The sequence below is a fragment of the Heliangelus exortis genome, chromosome 7, assembly GCF_036169615.1.
Source record: "Heliangelus exortis chromosome 7, bHelExo1.hap1, whole genome shotgun sequence".
Classification (NCBI taxonomy): Eukaryota; Metazoa; Chordata; class Aves; order Apodiformes; family Trochilidae; genus Heliangelus; species Heliangelus exortis.
The window spans coordinates 19,842,707-19,861,228 of NC_092428.1; the positions used below are offsets into that span (position 1 = coordinate 19,842,707).

At 37.2% G+C, this 18,522-nt stretch overlaps 1 protein-coding gene across 2 annotated transcripts in view; it reads right to left on the bottom strand.

Annotated features, from left to right (window-relative positions):
• GRID1 (glutamate ionotropic receptor delta type subunit 1) overlaps window positions 1-18,522 on the bottom strand; it is a 491,930-nt gene that overhangs the window by 66,753 nt on the left and 406,655 nt on the right. For both annotated transcript variants that reach the window (XM_071749233.1, XM_071749234.1), the window contains exons 7-8: window positions 17,495-17,656; window positions 16,657-16,776 (exon numbers count right to left, since the gene is read on the bottom strand). In XM_071749233.1, coding sequence (XP_071605334.1) covers window positions 16,657-16,776; window positions 17,495-17,656 — 282 coding nt within the window. The remainder of the gene's footprint in view (window positions 1-16,656; window positions 16,777-17,494; window positions 17,657-18,522) is intronic.

Sequence of the window (18,522 nt, forward strand, 5' to 3'; positions counted from 1 at the left end):
ACAGGACAGAAGATATTAAAATATGTCAACATTGTGGAGTTTTATTATCTTGTCAAAATTAAACCCTTCAGGCCATTTAAAAAAATTTAGATTTTAATTTTAAAGGTTTTTGCCAAAATAAATGCTTTCCCATGCAAGTTTACCTATCATAAAATCATTCTAATAAAAATCCACCAACCAACTATCAGTACAAGTAACTTTCAGTAGTGTAATTTTTTTTTCTAAATACAATTTTCAAAGGCTTTAATTCAGCCTACATGATTAATTAGTTTCTCTAAACTAGCATCATGTAGTTCTTTTTCAGCAAGTTTCACCTGTGTAACCAAGGATATTCTCTCTGTGCTTCCAGAGGTTGGATTCCATGGACACTTCAGAGATGATCTGCACTCACTACTATGCCACACTGAAACTGAATCAGAAGTCACGAGAAAACACAATTTGGGCTAAGTCTGAGAAAACCTGCATATTTCACATGCCTTGAGCCTAATAGGTAGGATATTATTTTCTTCAGAAAGCATATAAATTCTTTTTTCTTGGCCAAGGTAATTTCTCAAAATAAAGCAGCAAACTATAGACTCAGTGCCAAGCACTGGCAGTCACTTGCTCATGCATCGTATATAAGGTTAGCTGGTTTATGAATAGGTTCGTGAATATTAACTGCAAAGTTGCCAACAAATCTGATTAAAAGCTTTCAAGTCTCCAGATGCTGGAAGTCATGATTACAAGGCCTCCATATCCCTAATATTAAAGAGGAAATCCGCAGCCTTTGTGGCTAAAGAAAAGAAGATTGACAATGTTAAAGTGAAGTTTCATCACACCTAGAGAGATTAAAAAAACCTTATAATTTTGCCTAAAGCAATCAATTTGATAAAATAATTCTCCCTTTCTGCATACATCTATAAAGAGAAGTGTTTGTTGGAAAACATAAGAGGCATAAAATCCACTTGCTGGGAGAAAAAGAAAGATATAAGTATTGGCACAGAGTTTTTGGTCAGAGTTCATCTTACCCTCTTCTCTAAGGTAAAGTATGCAACAATGAAGAGAGGAAAATGACCAAAATTACTTGAAGCAGAAGTGCCTCAGAGTAGTTAACTAAGCTGCAAAATCTGTGGAGTCCTAGCTGACAAACAGCTTTTTATTTTTGCCAACTATTTATTGGCTTGATGTAGTCATTCTTAACTTCCTAGTAATATAAGTGGATGTCTCTTCTTCCACGTGACTTCCACATGATACGATGAGAGGAAATGGGCTCAAGTTGCTCCAGGCAAGGTTTAGACTGAATATTAGGAAAAAATTCTTTATTGAAAGAGTGCTCAAGCATTGGAATAGGCTACCCAGGGAAGTAAGTAGAGGAGTAACCATCCTTGGAAGTATTCAAAAAACATGTGGATACATCAGGACATGGTTTAGTTGTCAGTGGGTTGATAGTTGGGCTTGATAATCTTAGAGATCTTTTCCAGCCCTAATGATTCTATGGTTCTACCAAATCAGTCTCTTTACAAATCTCCCAAGATACAGTAGAAGCGTTAAATTGTTTCAGTGTAATAGAACGCTCCATATGCCATTCATAGCAAAACTACACTTAGGAACTATAGCAGAAAATGAAACTGTGTTTAACTTTGCAGAACTAGAGATTCCCAAAGGTTTATAAGTAAAAGGAAAAGAGAATTTTTTACAAATATGGTCCTAAATGTAGTATTTACTCATCTGTTTATATTGCTTCAGACATACTAGAGGCTCAAAAGGAAATAAGAAAATTAGTAGTCTTCCTTCCCTTTCACTGTTCACTGATCTCCCAATAATTAAAACACGCTGAATACAGAAAGAACTTGAAAAACATCTGACAGTTTTATCCACTATGCCAGCAGAAATATGACAAGGTTAATCATATGATTTAAAGGAGTCTAACTTCCCCTTCCAGGCGATTGTAGCTATCGGTTTTCTTGTGGAAGGACAGTCAAGAATGTCTCCTAATCTCTTATGACATGGGACAAACATTCTATTATGACCTAAATATAGGAAAGAAACTTCAATTTTAGACATGTCTGTCAAAGGAATATTCCAGTAATTATTACAGCTATGGCTGGCAGATTTTTTTTTCCTCCAGTTTTGTTTTGTTTTTCTTTTGAGCCACTGCTTCAATTTAGTCATAATGGTTCCAAAAAATGGCCACATTTTGATACAGATATACAATTATTTGCTACATTTCCTCTGTCTTCTAATTTTAAGTTGTTCCCAACTCTGTTCTCCCCTTTATCAGTCACTTTTGCATCTCCATGGATCCAATTAGTCTCCATGTTAATCTATCAGGCTGCCATGTACTCTAAATATAACCTCTGTTGTGCACCTGTAGTCAAAAAAATTTACTTTTTGAACAACTACATATAGACAGCATATTGCCAGGTATATTATGATCTGACCTCATTCCTAGAAAACAAGATATTCAGGGCAGATATAGCACACAGAAAAAGGATTATAGTTCAAAATATATGAAAAATTTAAGAATCTTGAATGATGATATAAAACACCACCAAGGTTATGCATGAGTTTTTAATTTCTTGTGTTTCAATATTGCATATATGTTCTAAAATGTGGAATTAGAATACAGTTCTTGGCAAACTCACACTTTGCTTTCACATTTTCTGTACAGGTGCTGGACACTGACACCATTTTGTTTCACATTGCTTTTTCATTATGTAAAGAAAAAAAAGGTGAAATTAATATGATTCCAAAATTCTGGCTTAAAAAAATATATATAAACAATGCTTCTACTAAACCCCAACTACAAGTGTGTTTTTGAGCCCTCTTCTTCAGAAATTAATCCAATGTGGATTTTTAGCCTTGCACTACCACAAAGAATACCTATTTTTGAAGCAAAATTTTGTCTTTAGTCAGGTAAAAATATCAAATCAATAAATGCATTTGGATTTTTCATTTGGTTATTAACTGAATTTTTCTTGTGTTGTTCAGGTTTGAACATGACTCTTAGATGAAAAGAAAAAAATCCTGCACAAGGTAAATCAGAGGAAACTGCAATCCAAAACATTGGACTTTCCCCATGATGCAGACAACTGTGAAAGCCATTGTCAGATTTTGTCAGAATCTGCCAAAATTCCCATAGTCACCTATTATTCAAACTTGGCTTTAAGGCCAGAAGAGACCACTATGATCAATTTGGTACTTCAAGGACCAAAGATAAACATTTAGACCTGTATCATCTTTTAAAATTATAGAACATCAATTAGACATCTAATTTTGACTTGAAAAACAACACAACTAGTATTTCTATAACTAAGTTATTCAACTGCTAGCTATCCTCACATTGAAAAAACAAGAGACTCGGTCAAGAGACTCAGAAACAAAAAACCAAACAAACCCAGGAAAAACAAACCAACCAACTAAAAAACAACAAACCCCAAACAAAACAATGAAAGCAAAAAGCAGAAAAGATTTGGAGCTTATGGACTTGGTTTGTGGGTTTTTCCTCATTTTAGCTGAAACAAACAAAAATCCCAGAAGAGCCACTTCTGATATCAAACAGGATTTTAACCAGATTAAAACAAAAATTATCCAAATAACTTTTAAAATTAGGCTACAGAGTAAATAAGATGAGAGTGTTCTGCCAGGTTTTTCAATACCAGGTTTCAATACCATGCTCAATGCCAGGGGGGGGGGTTTTGATGAAAACTTGTTCCAAAAACATTATTTCAGTATGTTATAACTGTAGTTTCTTGACCAAAAGGGAGCTTTAAAGTATAGAAACTCTAAAATAAAAAAGGACATAAATGCCAGTTGTTGGATCATACCTTAAGTGCTTTGACTCCTTTATAGATAGACTAGTTTAGAGAGAAGACTACAATTTTACTAACAGTTCTTGAAGCAGTAACTAACCACACATGATCTTCTCTTCCCAACCACTATTATGGGCTCCAACATGAAATCCAGAATGCAGAATTATTATTAGGGCTGTCATGCTGATAATATTAATTGATTTACCATGAACATTAATGAAAACCTATGTCTTTGCTGGTTCTGCAGCTCCCCCCATGATACCCTTTCACTGTCATTAAAGTAACAAGTGATGGGAGAACGGCAGTGAAAGAACACAGATCCCTTATTTTTAACCACAGAACTCCCAACAGCACAAACAGCAGCTATTCTTGTGTAACGAAAGAAAAGCTTATTAATAATTCCAGACTTTTCATCTTCAGCCTACTAATTTTCAACACATTTCCTAAGAACACATTTCTTCTTTATTATAGTTCTTGATTCAACCCAAAGTTAGTATCTTGTTTCGAAAATGCTGGACTGTTCTACCTCATACTGGCAAAAAGCTTTTAAATAATCATCAATTGAGTATAACATTTACTGTGCTATTACCATAGAAAAGTGTTACTGTTCAAGAATATTTCCTTTGGATCATAATTACAATAAGAATTGGTTCCTGAGGGCACAATGTAACAGACCTGAAGTTGAAACACTGTTTAAAACCTTACTGAGTTAGATGTCTGCTATTTTATTTGAAAAAAAAACCCAACAAAAAACAAACCCAAAAAACCACATTTGAAGTTTATAGCATGTCTGAATGCTTTAATGGTTTGGGTTTTTTCTCTTGTTTAGAAGAAATAAGAACCACATGCAGTTCAGAATACCATCAGTCAGAATAATCATTGTATTGTCATGATTTTCTTCCTAGAGGGCTTAGGCATTTTGCACATGAATTTAGTAATTTCAGTGGTGAAATGGAACAGCTATTTCACAATGTCACGAGTTTAAGACATCCTAGGTAAATAATTTCAAAGTACTCAACATTCTAAGGCACAGAAAAGAGAGAAAACTTTTCAGGTGGATCGAGCCCCCAGCCCAGGAAGGAGATGGAGCTGTTGGAGCAAGTCCAGTGGGGGCCAACAAAGATGACCAGGTGGATGGACCTCCTCTCCTATGAAGACAGGCTGAGAGAGTTGGAGTTGTTCAGCCTGGAGAAGAGGAGGTTCCAGAGTCATCTTATAGTGTCTTTCCACTATCTGAATGTGTTACAGGTAAGCTGGGGAGGGACTTTTTACAACGTGTGTAGTGATAGGATGAGGGGGAATGATCTTAAGATGAATGAGAGTAGATCTAGACTGGATATTAGGAGAACATTCTTCACTGTGAGGGTGGTGAGACACAGAACAGCTTGCCCAGGGAATCTGCGTATGCTTCATCCCTGGAAGTGTTCAAGAAGTGATTGGATAGGACTTTGAGCAACCTGATCTAGTGGGAGGTGTCCTTGACCATGGCAGAGGGGGGTTGGAACTAGATGATCTTTATAGTCTCTGGCAAGCCAAACTATTCTGTGATTCTATGATGGCAGCAGCTTATCTATCTCAACAGAAGAGAGAACTCATTTCATTCTTTGACTACCATAGGTAAGAATCTGCTTCACACACAAACGACACAGATGAAAATGCACTTCAAAAAGAAACTAGTTGAGCATAAGTGGGCTAATTTGCACTGTAACACAGCTAAGTTATGCAAGAGAATATGTCCAATATTATCCATGAAAAGGAACCATAAGCTAGGACAGGAAAGGGACAGTGCAGGCAGAATAACGCCATGCCTTGGATGGCATGTGCACACTGCACATGTATAAAATGTATAAAATGCTTACCATTAGATATTCTTCTTTTCAGTGCAAATTATCTGTTTTTCTCTGATCAACAGGGAATTTAAAAAACCATTCAAAACTCATTTCCAAGACAGCCCCACTTCCTCTGTGGGTATGCACCTTCACGTGAAGGTAACATTAGATAAAAGTAGACTAAAGAGTAACAAAAGCAACAAGTAAGATAAAAAAATCCAGATATCTAGAAATCGGTATTTTAGTCTTTACAAAGGGAGAAAAAAGAAAAAAAAAAAAAAAAGCAAATTTTAATAAAGCGGACTTTATAATTGAAAATCAGAAACACATCAATGAACAGAAAATACATGCCTTTAATAATCTCTTGAGGCATATTGAGTGTTTAATCTAAACTGAGGACCATTTAATATTTTCCATGTTTAACTAGATTATCTTACGTGTGGTCCCTTTCTGCAAACAGAACCCGTGCTTGCACTGGTTGTACTCACTGCCCATCAGTTGCAGTGGAAGTAATTGCTTATTCCCGTGAAAACAAGGTAACATTTAGTTAGATTTTCAAGAAAGTCTTCATCTTTCTATATAGAAGCAGATAAAGGATGCATATGCATGCATACATTACAAAAAACAAAACTACATGGAATTCATGCATGAAACAGAAAATCAAAATGTTGAAACTGAATGCAAAAATATTTCTTAATTTCCTGAAAAACTGAGAGAAAAGGTGACCTAGAATGTGATCTATTTCTAGAGTGCTTTAGAGGAGCACTCTAAGGGGTATCTCATAACTGTCTTCAAAATATTATGTAGAGAAAAAGAGGAAAGACTTTTACTCACAGGAATATTAATTTCAGTCCTAATGTATAGTCTGGGAAGCATAATTGTATTTCTACACAGCTTAAGAAAGTACAGATATCTGTCAGGTTTATTAGTGATTATTATCTATAAATTCTTTCTGTTTTTCTCACAGCCCTGTATTTCCACTGGGCATGTTGTGTTTCTCAAAACCTGTATTTTTGACAGCATTACTCAGAACACTAAAGTAAAATAATGAGTCTTAACGGTACACTTTTGCTATCTTTAAATATGTTCATATAAAGCCCTCAGAACACCCCTAGAAAAAAATGGTTTTTGTAGACTTCTGGGTTTTTTAAGTGATCGATGAGAAAAGCAGATTCTAATAAGCCACAGAGGAAATTAAGAAACAGTGAAATCTATATATGCATATATACCAGTTTGCATATTTTATAATCCTTCTCACAACTTAAAAGACTCAGCAGTTTTATGGAAATGCAACAAACAAAAGAACATCTAGATTTGTAGTTCAGCATACTGAGACATAAGATGTCTGGGATACCCAAGACCAGGAATGCTTCAGAATATACAGCAGGAAAGCAACAGAACTCCTCCTGATCTCCTGATGTGCATATCATATGTTGTCAATCAAATCAGTATTCAATTCAACTCACTTTGACAGCTTGCTTAAGTGACAGACCATCTCGAGGTCCCTTCTTCATTAATCTTTGCATCCTGGATTTACTCAAATTAGCTGCCTGTGCTCTTGGTGCACTCTCCTATGGAGCATTGTTCTTCTGCCTGGGTCTATGCCCCATTTATTTTGTCATCAGGCATTTTGAGATGCCTACAGATACTAAAGAAATTCTATAACCAAGATAGATAAAACTAACAGACACCCCAGTTTCTATCCTGGAATCTTTATTTTTGGTGATAGGAAGCATGGGGAACACTGCAGGAGCAAAGCAGTGGCAATGGGCTGGATCATGCCTGTACTGAAATGCTCAAACAGCTTTAGTTTCACAGTGTGTTGATTTCTAATGGAGAAGAAGGATGGAAAAACAATTGCTCATTGATCTGGAGCAGCATTAATTAATATACAGACTTTCTGGACTTAACCACACAATACTGACTAAAGCAAACTATCCTAGAGCAGTGGTTGAAAAATCAAAATTATAACACCTCACTTCAACAGACAAGTCTGCCCCTACAGAGCCTTGCTGCAGGACCTGAACTTCCAGGCCTCAGACATACTCACAGTTATCATGAATTGAGAACAGACAGGATTTCTGAAATAATTAAAACCAGAGACGCAGTAGGTACTTCACTGTACCTATTTTACACTCCCTACATCTAGAAAGTTAATTCAGCTGCAGGAAAGGCTATTTAACCACTGATACAGCCTAGCTGCCATGGAGCAGTGAGCATTACTTATGTGGGCAAGCTGCACTGGGAGATGCAGGAGGGAAAGGAGCTGCACACATCCTTGCTCTCCAGTTCCTCTTGTCCTCCAGCAGATCCAGCTCTTTCTTTGCTTCTTAAAGGGTGAGGAAACAGGTGACTTAAGTTCAAAAGTCAGTATCAGTACTCAAAACATCTATCATAAATCTGTGCAAAGACACCATTCAAAGCCAGAGCAGGTTCTTATAGAACATTATGCTCAAAATCTCTGAGAATAGGAAGAAGATAATCTGGTAGGTGGAAAGAGCAGAAGACAGCTGAAGATCTGCTCAAGAAATAACACTATGCACTTCTTTAATCCCTTTTCTTACCTTTTTATCAAATCAAACTATAGTTAAAATAACAGTTATAGATCTTGGAACAATTAATCTGATTTTGCCTAAACCCTCCATCAGGATTCAAAATAGAAACAGAGAGGAAACCCATATTGATTTGAATTCTACTCCATCATATAGATTTGTGGAATGGACAGTATCTATTTAACCTCTCAGTTCACTGTGTTCTGTTAAAAAGTTGTAGCTAGGCAGCACAGAAGAAAGTACTAATTTTTAAGATTTCAGACAATACACAGGGGTACAATGAATTTCTTGGGAGAAGTAGGGGAAGTTGTGGCTTCTGTGGAGGCAAAAAGCCATCCTCCTCAGAGAGATGATTCCAGGGCACAGGATGTGATGCACAAGTGAGGACCATGTAGCAGGAGATGAGACTAGGGAATGCATGAGAGAAAGAGAAGCTAATCCAGGGAGCAAGCCTCTGACATAAAAGATTCATCTTGAGATCCAGAGAAAATTGGACATTTCATTTTAATTAAGAAAGCCATTGAAATGTCCTGCAGTGAGCCACACTGGAGTAGTGAACTCTGAGGACTGTATCCTAGATTCAGATTCACTCTTTCATTTTAAGCCAGCTCAACCAGCAAATTTGTGTTTTCTGCTTCACTGCCCTAATAAATACATAGAGTAATAACACTTATTTTTCTGTTAAAGTTATAGTAAAATTAGAAGGAAGGAAGGAAGAGAGAGAGAGAAAGAGAGAGAGGAAGAGAGGAAGAGAGGAAGAGAGGAAGAGAGGAAGAGAGGAAGAGAGGAAGAGAGGAAGAGAGGAAGAGAGGAAGAGAGGAAGAGAGGAAGAGAGGAAGAGAGGAAGAGAGGAAGAGAGGAAGAGAGGAAGAGAGGAAGAGAGGAAGAGAGGAAGAGAGGAAGAGAGGAAGAGAGGAAGAGAGGAAGAGAGGAAGAGAGGAAGAGAGGAAGAGAGGAAGAGAGGAAGAGAGGAAGAGAGGAAGAGAGGAAGAGAGGAAGAGAGAAAGAGAGAAAGAGAGAGAGAATGAGAGAGAATGAGAGAGAATGAGAGAGAATGAGAGAGAATGAGAGAGAATGAGAGAGAATGAGAGAGAATGAGAGAGAATGAGAGAGAGAGAGAAAGAGAATAAAGAAAGCAAGAAAGCAAGAAAGCAAGCAAGAAAGCAAGAAAGAAGAAAAGAAAAGCAAACCCAAAATTTCAGATTCACCTCCAGAAGTGAGCTGCTCGCTCAAGTTTGAATTGTGCACAGCAACGTTTGTTATACCTGACCTAAAAACCATACCTTGTACCTGACCCACAAAACTATTCATCCCTGTCTTAGCAAACACTCTGGAGAAGTCCCAGTACTGAATGTTCTCACAACCCAGATTTTGATAGCATTTTTCTTCCAGGATGACAAAATGACAAAGGCAGGTTACCAAACACACAACCACATGATAATAACATAGTTAACTGTATGGTCAACCCTTAATGTAATAAAACCATAGTCTCCAGCTGCTTCTGAAATGCAAATTACTACAGTAGCCACGTAGATTGGCTTAAAATGGGATCCTGAATAAGGCTAGAGAGAATGAGAACAAGCTCAGTTTAAATACAGTACAGCTCAGACATCAATTCTGCAAAACATCTACTAACATATGCCTTACTGTATTTATATTATGGCACAGTAAATTACACATAAAGCTTTAACAACATTATAGATAGTGTTAGAACTATTCAAATTGAAATGTTCTCATAATATTAATTACCATCCCATGTTCCTCATTACTGGGTATTATTAATGAATATTGTGGTATTGGACCAGGTGCATTTTTAAATAATTTCCTTGACACTAGCTCAGATTGATTATAAATTGTACCTATTTTAAGGTAAAACTGAGTATTTTCTGTGTGGTCTGAAAAGAGAAAGTCCTCAGTTTAAGGCAGTTCTGCCAGGAACTGCAACACCAGCAGGCAATCTCTGCCAAGTACTGTTATTTCAGTGAATTAGTCAATTCAGACAAAGAGGTTTCATCAGAACTCTGACACCCCCAGAAAATTCTTCAGGTTTTGGTGTGATTTTTGAACATCATAATTCAAAGATAATTCAAGGGTATTTCCTTGGTCAGGAAATAAAATAAAATAAAAAAAACCTAAAAAAAGAAAAACCTAAAAAAAAAAAAAAAAAAGACTGCCACTATTTTTTGGAGTAACAGCCTTATTGGCTTTGTTCAAGATTGATGTCATGCAAAAGAGAAACTTTTTTCAAATACCTTCTATTATCTTTGGTGTTAAGCTCAGAAAATGCTGACCTTATTCCCTATGGCAATACAATTTTCTTCATAGCATGGACATTTGAGCACAGAACTCTTCATGAGCTGAGCTACAGAAAGGAGCTTTCTCTTCATCCCATTATGAAAACTCTCCTAGGATCCATTAGTAAATTATAGGAGCTCCGACAGAAAGTCCAGAATTAAAGCTGTAACTGTTTTTAGAAGGCTGCTTTTAACATCCCAATTTTTTGCAGTATTGCATGTGTGCCATAAAAAAGGAGAATGTTATACTCAGCACTGATCATAATCTGGTTAGGGTGACATAATATGTGACTTATGAATTCAGCAGAATTTCTAAACATACAGGCAGTGATGCACGTGGGCTGGGAAACTCCAGCAGCCTCCTAATTGCTGCAGATATCCTGGCCCCACTCATAACTCAGCTATGGCTTCTTTTTAAAATCTAGCCTCAAGCTTCATGCTGTGAAAATGTCATATAAACAGCCAAACAGTCTTCCAAATGAAAAGACCAGCATGATCTTATGCTTGGAGGTATTCCAACCAAAATTTGCAAGACATCCCTCTTATTTCGGGCTGACAGTGGTAGAATTTGCAAATATATCGCACAGTTTTTGTTAGCAAATACAACTAACAGTTTATGTAAAAGCATGGGTCCCGTTGGCAGTATTTCCCAAAAACATTAAAAAAATAATAAAAAACCCTTAAAAACTAGGTGTGACATATTTGCAAGAAAAAAATGCATTTCTAAACATGCTTACCCGCTGCCCAGTGTAATATGGATACAATGAAAACAGAAAAAATTGCCTCTTGATTCAGCAGTCCTCTGGCTCCCCTGCTTAGTTTACTCTGTTAAAATGTGTCAAACTTCAACGACAAAAGCCTGGCTCCCGAGTTTATGTTTACACTGTTTAAAATGCATCAAACTTATTTCCATCAGCAAAATCTCATCAACAGACACACACCTCCCCCTCCTTTGTCAGGACTATAAAGATAAAATGATACTAAGCCATCAGACAGCTAATGCAAATTGGTAGCAAATACAAGAATTCCAGGAAACCTAAATACAAAGGGAAGACCCACTTTTACCAGTTTGCAACATCTGGCAATAATTGATGAAAAGAAGGAACTTTTTACTATATAAAAAGTCAGAGGAAAAAGGGGGAAATCAGAAGCAAGATTAGAGGCAAGAGGAGAAGAAGTGAAGAGGCGTGAAGATGGATGGAGCAGCAGGCAGCAGGCCCCCCCAGCAAGGAACAGAGGCACAGGCAGCCCAAGGGTGAAAAACTTAATCTTTGTCTTTCCTTAATAGCCCTTTCCCTGGGGTGATTAATTTATTTAAAAACCTGTTCTGCCTGTTTCTCTCCCACTATTAACTCCTTTCTTTCAAAAAGTGGTGTCATTTTTCCCTGAAATAAACCGTATTAATTTGTTCAAACCATAAACATGTTTACTTGTAATTTGCAGTGTGTTCATGTGCAGTGGCTAATATTTCCTCACAAACAAAAACGGTTGGACCAATGGGCCAAGGTAATTGTATGAGATTTAACAAGGCCAAATACCAGGCCTTCCACCTGGGTCATAACCACCCCAAGGTAAGCTATAGACTTGGGGAAGTGTGGTTAGAGAGCTGTGAGTTGGAAAGGGACCTGGGGGTACTGGTTTCTAGTCCACTTAATAGCAGTGTGCACAGGTGGCCAAGAAGGCCGATGGCATCCTGGCCTGTGTTAGGAACTCAGTGGCCAGCAGGAATAGGGAGGTGATCATCCCTCTGTATTCTGCTCTGCTGAGGCTGCATCTTGAGTAATGTTCAGTTCTGGGCACCTCACTATACAAGGTGTGTTGGAGCATGTCCAGAGAAGGGCAACAAAGCTCATTAAAGGCCTGGAGCACAAGTCTTGTGAGGAGCAGCTGAGGGAGCTGAGTTTGTTTAGTCTGGAGAAGAGGAGGTGAGAGGAGACCTTAGAGCCCTCTACACCTACCTCAAAGGAGGCTGGAATGAGAAGGGGAAAAGCCTCTTCTCCTTAGTAAAGTGTGATAGGACCAGAGGAAGTGGATGGGAGCTGCACCAGGGGAGGTTTAGGCATGGTGTTAGGAAATATTTTTTCACTGAGAGGGCATTGGAATGGCCTGCTCAGGACAGTGCTGGAGTCACCATCCCTGGAGGCATTTAAAAGGCATTTGGACCTGGTCCTTAGGGATATGGGTTAGTAGTTGACTGTGGTGTTAACCAAAGGTTGGACTGGATGATCTTGGAGGTCTCTTCCAACCTAAACATTCTGTGATTCTGTGAAAATATAAAATATTAATAGTTACTGACTGTGACACCCAGTTACTGAGTGTAACAATTCAGCTTTAATTTTACAGTCAAAGCACAGACAACATGAAATGCTTCAATTACAAAAAATACCCCAATTTGAAGAACTTGGGAAAACAGGGACCCCACTTCATTTCAGAAAAAAACATGCAGGTTCATCATGTTTCTTCTCTAGTATTCTTCTCTAGTTTAAAAATTGATCATAGACATTGTCTATATGTTCACCTGCATTTTCTAGCATGATTAATTAAATTTATGGAATTTCCAAGGAATGCATTTATTTTCAGTCTTCACATCCATCTTATACAGAAAGCTAAAATATAAAATTAAGGAAATTGAGGTTTTTATTCCACTTGACCCCATGTCTTCACAAGTTGAATTGCAATATTCTTTTTCTAAATTATTCTACCATGGCACTCAAACAATTCAAGTAGAATTAGAAAGTTAGAGTAGGATGAGATGGTTTTACCCAGAATGAGAGAACTATTTGCCTTGTCCCTTGCAAGGTAACAGCGGATCTTTGGTGATCACAAGTAGCCAAGATTTCATTCTTACTTTTTGGAGGAGAAATACCTTGGCCATGCAGGTTAAACCAAACACCCAAGCGCATATTTATAAAGTGCTCTATCAGGAGGCAGACATCTGTTTAATGGCTAAACTCAGGTAATTCAGTTATGTATTTTTCCATACGAGTAAAAATGATTCAATTACAGTAGTAACCATCTAAGATAATTCTCTTCAGTATGTAACTTTTAGTAGCATATCGTGTGACTTGGCAATATTCTTGCAGATTAAAGCACTTAATACAGCAGACCCTTAAAAATACTGTTCCTTTTTGCACTGAGTAAGAAGTATAGCATTTCTCATCATGGTAATGATTAAATTCTCTCTAAAAGTAACAAACCCAATTAAAGCACTGTATCAGACTTCAAAAATGGGGCTTCAACAACTGTGGAAAATCACGAAACTACTTACAGTGACTTCTGCAATCTGCCTCAGAAATGCTGGAGGAAACAAGTATAACTGATAATGAAACAGAAAATATTTCAGGAAAATCTAATTTAAAAAAACTAAAACATATCAACTGACAGAAATTAGTAACCAATGGTAAACATTATAATTTTGAACAGAATGCTTCTTATGAAAGAGAGCGTGTGTGTAAACCATTAATTCTGCCTTCATTACGTAGCCAACTTGAAAAAGAATTGCAGATGGCTTTATAAAAGATATGAATGCTGTCATAAAATAAATTAAATAGCAACATCATTTCACACTTGCAGAAGATTTTCCTGCCAAGTATGAGGAAAATCATAGAGCTTCTTTACGGGCGTTATCCAACTAAGCTTAACCATATTCCTACAAAGGTAGTAAGTTACAGTATTCTCTACATACGTGGTCAAACGAGTTTTGATTAATTTGAGGCACAGACCCTTAGCATGGGAGTTGGACATAGGAGATAAAATGAGAAGAAAGAGTGTGTTATGTGCTACAAATATAAATCCCAACAGTTTCAAAGAGTTTGAACAAAATAAGCTATTAATCTCATACTTCTGTTCTATAGGCTTTATCTGAATACTTAACACTGTATTTTCTTGTATTCCCAAGCTATATTTCCTCTGTGTTTCTGTCATCCTTTCACTCAAATTTTATTCCATTTAAAACATTGGTGTGGCATAAACTAAAGAAGTTTCTTACTTTTTTTTCCTTTGGTTATTTTATTATATCTTGTACCTTTAAAATTTATCCTATCTATTTATATCCAGCCCTCTTTGGTTTTTGGGTTTTTTTTAAACACACAGAAATGCATGCTGCTATTTTTACAGATGTTAGGAACATAAACCATACTGCCAATCACCAAGCACTAGACATCTAGGCATTTTCACTTTTAATAATGGTCTTATCCTTCAACTTTCAAACGTGCTGAGTCACCACACTGATCTCTCTTTTAAACATGAATACACCAGGCTTTCTCAGCCTTCACATGCACATAGTGAGTAGAAGACAATCACCTGAGCCTTCTGAAAACAAGGAGGTATACATGGCAAGGGACATACCCTGTTCTTTTATGTTTAAAACAAAGAAATCAGTGCATTTTCTTAAGCTTCCCTTTCTCTAGAGTACACACAAAGGAAAATGAAAATGCATACACAAAATACACAAAAGCCACTACCAACCATTACCACAAAAGCATAGTGTTAGACTTGTGGAATATAGGAAAAGGTATAAGGCTGAGCAAATGAGTATTGTTACTTGCACTCAATCACAGCCAGTGGAAGGCACCAGAAGAAAGAGCAAATAAAAAGGCAACAGGGAAGAGTCAAGATGCTACTACAGAAAGGCCCTGAAAACTCCTGCCAGATTTGGGTTACTATTTTGGACATCCTCCTAGGACTCCTGGTGGAAATGACCCCAACAAACTTTCTAAGGGATGTTGAGTATTAAAGCTTTTGACTGCATTCACTCTCAGGCTCAACACTCAATGTTTCACTCTTTTGCCCTACCCAATCACAGATCCCAAGTGCAAAGGCATTTTGCAGGGTCAGGGCAGGGATGAATAGATACAGATGATCTCCATCCAGAGGAAAAGAAAAACATGCAGAAAGATCTCCCCATTTGTCACCAAAAATGTGTTACTTCACAGTTAAATCTGAGGCGATATGGAAACAACTGACAATTAAATCAGAATTGATGTCTTACTCAAGTAATATAAACAAGACCAGCATTGCTTTCTGAGCTTTTAAAAGTACTTCTGAGCTGAAATATATTTTTGCTGCAGTAATAAAAAGTTGGGCTGTCTTGAATACCAGTAGTTCCAGGGTAGTTCTCCTCTAAGGAATATAATTTCTTCCAAGTTCCTCTACAGACTTCTCTAGCATATTGCTGACTTTTTACTCTCTATATAAATTAGGCTATAAGGATCATTTTCAGAACTTCATTTTAGCTCAGACCAGTATTCCATGGCCAGCAGCTTTTTACCCATTTAGAATGATTTTCCCTTTCATTTTGGGAACTGAACAGTGTTCTGTATTTACCATCTAGACTTAAACCTTCCTATATTAACTACCTAATCTCAAAGTAGCAGATTAGGATCAAAAGTGATGAGTAGTATACCATTTAGCCATTTTAGTAATTTTCCCATTTAGTCATTTTACCTGTTTCTTTGACTTGTGGTCCCATTTGGGTTATGTTTTCACTGTCTTCACTTCACACATCTGGGTTATATCTCAGTTTGGTCAGTGTGATATATAAGCTGTCAGAGCTTTTGGATATGTGTTACCATATTGGAAATGCATGTTGTTGGGTTTTTTTAATAAAAAGTAATAATGTATACTCACACGTTATCATTTATCTTTAAGGCTTCAAACCTATTCTGAGTGGTAATCATGCCAATTTTACTGCAAGGTAATTTGAAGCATAAAGCAATTATGTGACTTACTCAAAGCCACATGGAAAATCTGTAACAAAATGGAAACAAACTCAAACACCCCATTTCATCAAGATACCTGCTAGGGATAACACAGCACTGAAAGGATGCTTTTGCTTTTCTGTAGTGGCAGCTGGAAACACAGCAGGACAGGAGTCCCCAGAATCTCACATGGCACCTGCTACTTCTGTTGCATAAAGTGAGATGCATACTCAGCTTATGAACTGAAACTGCTCCCCAAACCTCCTAAGTAACCTCCATGCTTTAAATAGGCAACACTTTTTCCAAAATTAAGATAAATTTTCATTAATCAGGTAGTGTTTGGAACTTAGACCTCCTCATGTGCAACAAAAATCTAGCAATGAATTCTCTTCTGCAGTGCAGCACTAACTCATTCTTAAAGAGTACCATTTTCTCCTGTAAAGTAGAATGTGTATTATTTAGAGAAAAAGAAAGAAGCAACATATCTTTACCCTCCGCACATCTTTGCCAAATGTTTCGCTGTAGCTAGTGCCCAGTATTTCAAATTGAACATAGGGGTTGGCTCCATCTTCTCTGAACTCCATAACACCAGTAAGCCCAGTTATATGGCCCTAAGGAAATAAGTTTCAGACATTTTAGAACAGAACACATTTGCCTTTATAAACATGCCTTTTCATTAAAGGTGTGCTAAATCTGCTTTGAAAACATTTGCAGTGCACTTCAGTGAGCCAAGTACACATTCTTCAACAGCACAAACATAGCACCAGAAAAAAGACTCCTTTTTTTAAAGAAAATTACTTAAGCACTCACAAACGCACTGTACGTTGCGGAAAAAGAAAGCCATAAGGTCTTCATTGTTCACAAAGACACACCCCAAAGAAAAGGCTAAATCAGATCACTTTTCTCAAAATATACCAATGCTCAGTTAAAAAGCCAGTTGAGCTGCAGGAAATGTAAGGTATGTCTTAAAGCTCCTAGTTGGTTGGTCCTTAGAGCTCTGTAAATTCTCTTGGGAAGATATTTTGAAGCATTCACACATCAGTTGGTATGACTATTCCTAATCATACTACCTCCACAGAAAGCACCTGTGAGATCAACAGATGTAGAACACACACCACTGGAGCAACACAGCAATGTGCATAATTTGTTTGTAATAAATCATTTGCTTGTTTAATAGTTGCCAGTCATTCATGGTAATTGTAAATCGCTTGCTTTAATAAATCAAAGAAAGGTTGAATAGAGGTTAAAAATCTCTTCAAAAGCTAATCTCAAGTGAAAAGGAAGCAACTCTTTCAATTGGTCACACAACAGTCGTTTGCCTATTCTCACCTTCTTAATAGTCTCGAGCATGGATCGTCCTCCATTCCAAGGTTTGGTGGATTTCCTCATGCAGTTCAGACTCGCCATGCTGTGCCATTTTCTGTCCTCCAGTTTTCTGTGGAAAGCATTGGCCAGCATGAGCACACTGTCATACAGGTACAGGTTGGAAACCTGCAAACAATAATAAGAATGAGTCTCTTGTTTCTTATTTAAGCATCCTTTCAAAGAAATTATTAACCCAGCAAATAAACAAAAGAAAATGAAGACATAAGTAATAACTGAATGCTGGGTACATTTGATGTCTTCAATGGTCAAGGCAATTCAGACAACAACCAGTTCTCACTCCCACCTCTTTGCTGCTTGGCACCTGGGCCCCTCTGGCACATTTGCAGAACCTGGGCATTACCTACACCACTGCAATGCAGTGCTGGAAAGACTTAAGAGGTGGTAGTTCAAATACCAACTCAAGCTATGGAAGGAGTACAGCTATCTATCAAGGACAGACAAGTATTGCTGCTTTGTCAGTCCTTCCAGCAAGGCAAAAAAAAGGTATCATTTAATTAGGTTCTTGTTCTTTGTTCTCCTCATTTGAGGAACCTCCTTGGCAATTTCTGTCACAACAAAATCTAATACTAACGCACCTGTTTAGGAGAGAGGAAGGAGAAATAACAGTATTATTTTGATTTTGTCTTCTCTCTTCACCAAATATACAGGATACTGGTTGCTATTCTACTTTTTCCAGTGCCACTGACTTTAGCCTTCTTATTCTTCAGTTTACATGGGACATAACGAGACAAATAATTGATGTAAAGGCTCTAGTAAGAACACCACATTAGTATTGCTCAACTATGTATTTCATATTTCAAACCAAGACATAGCAAGCAATACAAAATCTGATCTTTGACACTTTTTTACCAAAATTGGTACAACTTTAACAGTGGAAGTTTGCTGAGAGAAGCGAAAAAAAATCAAGAAAAAAACCCCACTCTCCGCTTGATTCCAGAGCTTACATGCACACTTTTTCAAACCTATGCATA